The sequence below is a fragment of the Cryptotermes secundus genome, unplaced genomic scaffold, assembly GCF_002891405.2.
Source record: "Cryptotermes secundus unplaced genomic scaffold, Csec_1.0 scaffold1501, whole genome shotgun sequence".
In the NCBI taxonomy this organism is placed as follows: Eukaryota; Metazoa; Arthropoda; class Insecta; order Blattodea; family Kalotermitidae; genus Cryptotermes; species Cryptotermes secundus.
Genome location: NW_019737421.1, coordinates 1 through 9,463, shown reverse-complemented (window position 1 = coordinate 9,463; position 9,463 = coordinate 1). Strand labels below are relative to the sequence as shown.

General features: G+C 37.3%; 1 protein-coding gene across 3 annotated transcripts; it reads right to left on the bottom strand.

The window, feature by feature from the left end:
- Nucleotides 1–312: 312 nt before the first annotated feature.
- Nucleotides 313–4,143, bottom strand: LOC117282788. 3 transcript variants are annotated; one of them, XR_004513663.1, is made up of 2 exons: nt 4,022–4,143; nt 313–537 (listed from the first exon to the last, which is right to left on the bottom strand). XR_004513663.1 is itself a non-coding variant. In XM_033753842.1 (2 exons), exons 1-2 carry the CDS (start codon nt 4,109–4,111, stop codon nt 1,611–1,613), a joined length of 480 nt encoding a protein of 159 aa, XP_033609733.1. In that variant the 5' UTR covers nt 4,112–4,143; the 3' UTR covers nt 1,609–1,610. The 3 variants fall into 3 exon arrangements, 1 of the variants encoding a protein (XP_033609733.1); XM_033753842.1 differs by lacking the exon at nt 313–537 and adding an exon at nt 1,609–2,000; XR_004513664.1 differs by lacking the exon at nt 313–537 and adding an exon at nt 2,165–2,303.
- Nucleotides 4,144–9,463: the final 5,320 nt, after the last annotated feature.

The following is a 9,463-nucleotide window of genomic DNA, read 5'->3' as shown; positions in this document are numbered from 1 at the left end:
CAGAAGTGGTACATCACAAGCAGCATACATTCAAAAAACTATAACTGTTTAGAGACACTTCATATAAAGGCCTTCAAAGGCAAGTCAGCAGCACAGGGGAGTTTTTTCAAGTGCACAAACAGAGAGACAAAGATGAGAAAGACCAGTGGCTGCTCGTAGCTAAAATTAGTGAGGGTGTTGCCTTTGTTTTAAAATTGTATAAAAGGAAACAAACATGTATAAAAAGAAAATTTATTCAGAAACTTGATAAAATCCTAAAAGAACAAAATCAAACATTTTTTACTTACTTTAACCTAAATTGTTACAGTTCAAGCTTCATCTATTCATTTAAAAATGAAATCCATTCTTCTTGTTTTAATTTGCACAAAAAGATCAATAATTTTCTCCTAGATCTCTGGATGACAAATGAGGAAATTCTTCTCCATTGAAAGCACTGAAAGCACATTTAGTCTTTCCGAATTCATAGTGCTTCTTAGAAATTTTTTATTCTTTTCAATGTTGAAAAGCAGCGCTCTGATTCTGACGTAGTCATGGGAACTGTCAAGAAGATTTTTATCAGTTTCGTAATTTCACTAAAAATATTATCTAGATTATTTTCCAAGATAAATTTCAGTTCAGTTTCAAGCTTTCCTTTGTCAATCATGGGATATGCGTCAGTGGTCAGTTCTATCTCTTCTGTGGGATATTCATTCTTAAAACTAGTGAAGCATTTCTTGTTGAACAATTTAGCAGATACTAAGTGTTTAGTGCAAGAATATCTGTCCATTATATCAACACATACAGTCACACACTTCCTTAGCTTCTGCCATGAGTGTCTTTGAAGGATTCTCACAGTACTTTGAGTTTCTCAATTCTAAAATAGCAGTTCTGAAATCTGTTATATATTCATTAACTTTAAACACACTAATTTCTCAAGACTGCATTTGGTTGTAAATTATTTCAACATGAGGCATAATCTGATGATTATGATCTAACCAAAACTTGAAATTATCATCATTCAGGTATTTTAAAATTCCTGTTGCTTCTGCAATGGTTTGATCTGCATTTGATGTTGACTGAATTTCAGTAAGGCAGTTTATTAAAGAGAGTCATCTTCTGGGTTTAGGCACCGTGTATTCTTCGTGTTGGCCGACGTTTCGGAGGAACGTAGCGCCTCCATCTTCAGAGCAGTTGAATGGCTGGAATGCGGAGAGCAGTAGCTGTGGTGATAGGATGTGAAAGGCGCTGCTTATATACGAAGTAGGCAAGGGGGTTGGTTAGGGAGAACGGACCAATGGGAGCAGTGGGGAGCGATTAAGACCATATATGGTGTGTGACTAAGGGAGGGGGGGGAACGGCCAGTGAGTCCAGGAAACTTGAGGTCAATAGCACTAGGAAGTGCGGTAGTCAAGAAGAACCGGTAGGTTGAGGACAGGCTATTGACGTCAATGACATGACGAAGAACTGGTGTGGCTAGTTGGATTCTCTTGAGGGAAAGGATGTTTCACGTCTGTCGAGATTGTTGAGAGCGATAAAGACCATATGATGTTGTGTGCTAAGGGGGGGGGGACGGCCAGTAAATCCAGGAACTTGAGGTCAATAGCACTAGGAAGTGCGGTAGGCAAGAAGAACTAGTTGGTTGGGGACAGGCTACTGACGTCAATGACATGATACAGGGGACAGGCTACTGACGTCAATGACATGGCGAAGAACTGGAGTGGCTTGTTGTATTTCTCTTGAGGCAAGAGATGAGTGGCTTCCATGACTTGTTGAGACTGAACCGTTTCCTTTTTCATGTTGTTCGGATGGAGCTTGATCTCAACGGCCTCCAGGATTATGCGATCTAGGTAACGGCTCTTACTGGTGATTATGGCCGTTTTGTGAAACTCGATACGGTGGTCTAGATCGATGCTGTGTTCAGCTACAGCTGACTTGTCCAGATGTTCTAATCGTATATGCCGTTGATGTTCTGTAAATTCCATGTGAGTGCGGCAAGGTCTACATCGGGCAAATGGGCCGTTCTGTGGACACGAGGTTGAAAGAGAAGAATGTTGGAATAGCGAGAATATTAGAGAAAAATATTCTTGCGTTTCGTGTAATACTTGCTGCATTTCTCATTATTAAATTAAGTTGATGTGCATAGCAGTGAAAGAAATGTGCATTACTATAAACTGCTTTCATTTTTGCTTGAACTCCTGCTTTTTTGCCTTTCATGACATTTGCACCATCAAATGTCTGAGCTATCAGTTTTTGTCAATTTCCTTGAAGGATTATGTCCAGTTGTTCTAAAATACGTTTTGATATGCCATCTGCAGTTTGATTTTCTGGAATAAAGAATCCCCAAAAACGCTCAAATATTTCTCCATTCAATATACCGTAGAACAATGACCATTTGAGTGTGTTCTGAACATCTGTTGTGTCATCAGCCATGACAGCTACAAAGGAACCCTTCCTAATTTCCGTCCTTATCTCCTCATGGTATATTTGTAGCAGGCAGTCAAGTATCTCATTCTGAATGGTCTTACAAACACCTTTGAAAACTGCGCTGGTTTCTAAGTGATGCTGAATCTGAATCTAATTTACATGCAAAATTTACTAATCCTCTAAATACCCCTGGATTTATTGAATCACCTTTTCATCATGTCCACGTAAGGGAGTTTCAAAGTTTCCACAAAAGAAAATGCAGTCTAATATTTTGGACAAAATTTCACGGTTCTTAACCTTTATATTATGCTCACTGATTGAAAGTCTGTATGTCTCACTTAGTTTCTCCTTAATACTTACTGTTCCTAAGCGGCCTCCATAGTTTACGGGTAACGTTCCCACCTCATGACTCAAGGTACGCCGGTTCAAACCCGGCGGAGGTCGTGGAATTTTAAAGGGCAGAAAAATTCAGGGAACAAGCCCTCCAGGAGGGACTTTAAGCCGTGGGTCCTGTGTCGTAGCTTTATGGCACGTAAAAGAACCTCATGCCTCAAGGAGGCCTCTGAGCCAAATTATTAAGGACATTTCCCGCCCAACAATGGTCTCTAACGCCTCTGGTAGATGGGGGAAGCATCTAGATACTGCTGAACCAGTAGAGGCCGAACTCACTGGTNAATGTTCCTAAAAGAGACAGTGTAACTACATTATCAACATGCTTCCTTGACTTCTCATGCTTTTCAGTTTTTTCTTTCATTTTGTTTACATTTCTAAAACCATCTTATGTCCACATTACAACACTCCCAAACGGCAAACACAGGAGGCAAAACAGTGCATTTTTTATTTCACAGCCGCAAAGCCAACTTTTCCGTTTGTAACATTCAGAATTAAAGCTACGAATATATTTCTTGTTCTTGTCTATGCCTGGCTGAGATATTAGAATATCAGGTGTTAAATGAACTCTTTTCTTAACTGCAACTTTCTCATGGAGAGACAGTTGTGAAAACTTAATCTGTGGAAGTTCACTTAGTCACAGAACTTATTTCTCAGGGATGCAAGGCCATGGTTAAAGTTTTCAGTTAAATAAAAGAAGCGAAAAAAAAAAGAATCAAATAGAATAGCTGGAAGCAGGATAATAATCTAATTCTACAATTAACTCACATTCAAGAATATGGTACACGGTTTTTAAGCATAACACACGCGGAGTAAAAAAAACTACCTTCCACCATCACGCCAGGGTTGGCACCGTTCGGCACTGCAGGAAATACAGTGCTCCCTCTCCCTTGCAGCCTCACCTGCAGCTTCCTATGTGCGCATGCGCATAACAGACAAAGGTCAGCAAACACCTCGCCACTGGAACTGTGAAATGCACAGTTCCATACAAAGATTTGGCTACTGACATTAAGCTTAAGGATTATATATTGTATTGTACAAGTATAAAGAAAGAATTAAAGAAAAAAAGGACTCATTATATAAATGTTACTGATAATACCAAGTGGAAATTGGGGGTGTTGCAGTTCCACAGTGCCTATATGAGGGCCGCCCCTGAGAAAGACAACTGCAATTCCTGCCTATTTGTGATATCTGTCTAAGAGTGGACATACAGAAACATACAGCTCACCTCAGGTTCAGCCTTTACTTCCTGAACTGTTATTTGCAGAGGATCGTTTTCCTCTTCTGCATCTGAGAATGCCTCAGCTTTTACATTCATGGCCTGATCTACCAATTGAGGTTTTGGGTATGTCTCACCATATGGACCCACTAAAGCGTTCTCCGAATTTGTACAGTTCTGTAATGGCATCACATCTTCTATCAGTCATGGCTGTACAACACCATACATGAAACAATATATGCTCTTCTTGCTGTAGCTGCTCTGTACAGATTTCTTCTCTACAGACTTCATAATCTTAGGAAGTGTTAAGTTCATAAGGCACGGACCTTCCTGAGAAACCTGTGGTCCCTGTGGAAGTATATACAATACGTACCGGCTCTTTATGGAACCTAAGCAATCATTACTGTGTTCACACATGCCCATCATGACTTTGCATCCTGATACAAACAAACCCAGTCCAAACCCCCCATAATTGTATCTTTTAACAAAATCCACCTTCACAATTGTCTCCCAAGTGGTCTTATTCTTTCAGGTCTTCTGTCATTTCTCATTCTCACATGCATGCTATATGATCTACCCGTATCACAGTCTGTACAGCCATTCATAGGACCTGAAGCAGCTTGCAGCATCTCAATTGGAGTTGCCAACAAAGCCATCAGGGACTGGACTGATAGAAACCATAAAAAATACTGGGAATATATAATTGGACTCAGACAGGCAAAGGGTTTTATAGCAGGACCCTCTGCCAGAAGAAGGAAAGATCTGCTGAGATTATAAAGAGATCAACTAAGATGGGTGGTAGGATTACTTACCAGACACTACCACATGAAAGGACACCTTTTCAAGTTGGGACTGACAGACAACCCAACCTGTGAAAGGTGCCTACAAGAAAATGAATCAGGAGCACCTGTGATTGTGAGGCCATACCTTATTTAAGATTTTGTCACTTGTGACTATTATAATGACCCCATAAGCAGGGTCATACACTTTATTAAAAATGTAGGATTAATAAAGGGCTAAACCAAGGGGAAACAGAACAGTTCACTGAAGGTCACAGGGGGGGGGGGGTCTTTATGGCTTAACCCTTACATACGTACATACATACATACCCATATCACTCTCCTTCAATTGATCCCTCTCCCACAAAATAATGCAAATTGTTACAATATGTAAACTTCCCACATGAATTATGAAAACTAACACAAGCTTGGCATAAAAAGTTTAGTTTCTTAAGATATGAGAATTGACTGATGACAACAAAATTCTTGTCTGTGCACACAAGCACAAAACACTCACCATCCTTTCTGGCACAGCAGGAAATGTTTCTTCAGCTCTCTGTAGCAGAATTCTCGGCATTCCTGTTGCAGGAAAATGCAGAATCTTTCATAACCTTGAAACTTATTTTATCACACATGTGGGTAGAAAATTAATTAATATACAAGAATCCTAGTGATATTGAATCACATTTCTAACAAGTGTACCACTACCTAGCTCTGAATATTTGCCCAAGTCTGTAAGGAAACATACTAATTATTTTGAACAAACACATTGACGTGGCTTTCGTTGACTTCTTCGTTCTCACAGCAGAGGCCGGCAATGATTATGAAGCTTAGTGTCTTATTACCGTTGTGTAGTCTCACAGTTTGTGCTGTTCTGAAGGAACCTAGTTCACCCATTTTGTGTGAGCATCTTGCTTCCAAATCGTCGGTAACTAGCTACCAGACTACACGGAGTTACGTCCTAGAAACAGTAAACCTACTCTACAAATTTACAACGTAGAGCAGCAAAAATGCATTTGTATGCCTTGCATATACGTACATACCATAGACCATCAGCTCTCACGACTTCCTTTACAAGTCGGATTGGTATGTGAACAGGCGAGAAGGGGCATAAAACAGTAAAAATGTACATTCTACTAGAAACATTACCCGCAAAATGGGCGCTGAGTTTAGCAGAATCCCAACTAGAACTTGAAACTGCGGAATTATATCATGAACACCATAATTTGTAACAATATGAGGAAACTAAATTTCTCTCGAATGATCGTAATTATTCCCTAAAGAATACACAAAACTTACACACTTCCATTATAAATGTAACATCCGAAACCTAAATAAGACGTATAAGACTTTGTTCTACTTGTCTCGTCTTGATCGTCATCAGTTGTCATCGTACCATAGCCGACACAGACAAAACCGGACAACCGGACAGAACAGTGCACTGAAGGTGTACAGGTAGTAGTAATTCTGCTCAGCAGATGGATCTGCCGAAGAAACCTGTTTGTCATCTGTCGCTTAGGCCAGATGGGCATGGCTTAGACATTTTGTATTTGCAATTATTTTTTCTCACAAGAAAAAAATCATCTGTCGCCATTCTTACGAAAGTGAAAACTTTGTAGCAGACTGTTCTTTACTTCAATATTGGATGTTAAGATTTGGACGTGGGGATTTTTTTTAATGTAATGTCAATAGCACCAACAACGACCTCTCGGAAGAAATCATTACGCTTTCTTTCAGTGGCGGCTCGTAGCTAAAATTCGTGGGGGTGCAACTCCAGAAAATTTGTAGCCTTTGTTTTAAAATTGTATAAAAGAAACAAACATGTATAAAAAGAAAATTTATTCAGAAAATTGATAAAATCCTAAAAGAATAAAATCAAACATTTTTTACTTACTTTAACCTAAATTGTTACAGTTCAAGCTTAATCTATTCATTTAAAAATGAAATCCATTCTTTTTAACCTTTACATTATGCTCATTGATTGAAAGTCTGTATGCCTCATTAAGTTTCTTCTTAATACTTACGGTTCCTAAAAGTGACAGTGAAACTACATTATCAACGTGCTTCTTTGACTTCTCATACTTTTCAGTTTTTTCTTTCATTTTGTTTATATTTCTAAAATCATCTTTTGTCCACGTTACATCACCCCCAAACAGCAAACACGGGAAACAAAACAGCGCATTTTTTATTTCAAAGCCGCAAAGCTATTACACACTTACCGTTCGCCTACACGTTCGGCGTCACTTATATCTATCCTTCACGTTCGCCCCTTTGTGGTCTGCACTTTCATCCGCCGCTTCCTGTTGCTGTCTGCTTCAGGGTAGGGTGTGGGATTGCTCTGAATTTGAATTTGTATGGGTGCCAGTGGACTTGGATGAAATCCACGAATTTGGAACGGGGAAAACAAGGGGAGGGGGGATATGGATAGGCGTTTGGGATTCCGACTGCTCAGACGGTAGGACGGGATTCTGCCTCAGGGCGACTAATGCGCCTTGCTCACACAAGGAGAGAGAAAACACTCAAAAACCCGCACTTCACCAACACTGTTGCTCTTTATTGTAGATGTGCACTAGAATTACACACTACGAGGCTGTAGCACTTGGACTTTGTACACCGGACTCGGCCAACACCGATTTAACGTCTGGGATGTTATTCATGTTGCTCCCCTTTGGCTGCTCACCCCTGTTATTCACTGTTGGTGACTGACCGCTCTGGAGAGGCAGAAGTCCCGACGGTTCCGGGAACGCCTGGATTCCTCTCCTCTGAAATTTTGCTCATTGGCTGAACCTAAAATTTGGGTGTTTCTCTCATTTGCATTAAGCCAATCCCTAACCAGATCCATGTTAATTTGGGCCTAAATACAACACGGTCCCCCTGACAGCTCTCAAATAAATGGAGGTACGCTAACGATCGCTAGGTACGCCCCTCCGAAAATTATTGCGACTCGTATCTGTCAAGTCTCAAATTTTCAAAGACTCGCACCGTCGAAGTTAAGCATTGAAATCCCCAGAAAACACAGCGCGATACTTCCTGCTCCGTTCTGGGTTTTCAAGTGACCTGCAGCTTGCTTGTCCCTCAGAAAGACCAGATGTTGTCCTTGGCGTCTGCTGGTGCTAGGGTCAATTCTGTATCATCTATTGTTAACAGTAGTACAGTTCGTTTACATGTAGTAATGTAGTTAATATAAGGAATTACAAACAATATGCGAAAGATTTCATCTTATTAAATGGTTTTCATTCCAAAATATTAATGATTTCCATATTATTTCAGGGAAAGTTAAGTCAATTTTGATTGATGTTAAGTTATAATTAACGAACATATAGCAAGTTTTGAAAGATATCAACGTAATTTAAAAAAATTTTGTCCAAGAATTATTCCAGATTTCAAGTTAATGTAAAGAATTTCAACAAAATTTTAAAAAATCCACTTTAATTTATAAAAATTTGTCAAATTTTTGACGATATTTAATTAATAATTAATTTTAATCAAACTTTGAGGGATTTCATGATAATTTAAGGAATCTTAAACTAATTTTGACCTTCTTCAAACTAACTCATATAAATTTAACCATAAATTCTTTCTCGATTTCAACTTTATATAAGTAATATCAATTATTTTGTAGAAGATTTCACATTAATTTTGGGAATTCTAGCAAATTCTTTTATGATTTACATAATATATCAAAAATTTAAAGAAATTTTGAACAATTCGAAGTTAATTTAAGGAATTTTATTTGAATGTTGAAGGATCTAACGAAAATAATATTAATTTAACCTAAAATTCTTTGACTTTTTCATGACATAATAACGAATTTCAACCAAATTATTAAAGATTTCACCCTATTAAAGGTATTACTTTAAGTTTCTGATAATTACTATATTATTTAATGAATATTTTTAAATTTTTCACACTTTCAAAATTATTTAAGTTATTTTAACCAAATTTTGAAAGAACTCAACCTATTTTATGAAAGTTTTTCCGAATATTCTTTGACGATTTCACGTTAATACAAGGAATTATATATATTATGTGAAAGATTTCTTCTTATTAAATGGAATCCGCTCCAAATTATTGACGATTTCTACATTTTATTAGGGAATTTTAAGTAAATTTTGATTGATGTTAAGTTAAATTTAAGGAATATAAACCAGGTTTTGAAAGATTTCAACGTAATTTATGAAACTTTCACCGAGAATTATTCCAGATTTCAAGTTAATATAAAGAATTTCAACAGAAATTGTAAAAGATTCCACTTTAATTTATGGAAATCTATCCAATTATTTGACGATATTTAATTATTAAATAATTTTAATCAAATTTTGAGGGATTTCTTGATAATTTAAGGAATTCTAAACTAATTTTGACCTTCTTCAAACTAATTCATTAATTTTGAAATAATTTCTCTCTCTATATCAACTTAATGTAAATAATATCAACTATTTTGTGAAACATATCTCACTAATTTTGGGAATTCTAGCAGACGTTTTGATGATTTGAATATTTTTTCAGTAAATTTAGAGAAATTTTGAACAATTCGAAGTTAATTTAAGGAATTTTAATTGAATTTTGAAAGAATTTATCGAAGTATATTTAATTTTAACCTAAAATTCTTTGAAATTTTTAAGTAAAAATAAAGAATTTCCAAAAAATTATAAAATATTTCACTCTAATT

Coding starts and splice junctions, on each gene's coding strand:
- LOC117282788 (XM_033753842.1), bottom strand. CDS start 4,111: ATGAATGTAAAAGCTGAGGCATTCTCAGATGCAGAAGAGGAAAACGAT. Junction 2,001..4,021: donor AAGTAAAGGCTGAACCTGAG/GTGAGCTGTATG, acceptor TCGTGTCCACAG/AACGGCCCATTTGCCCGATG.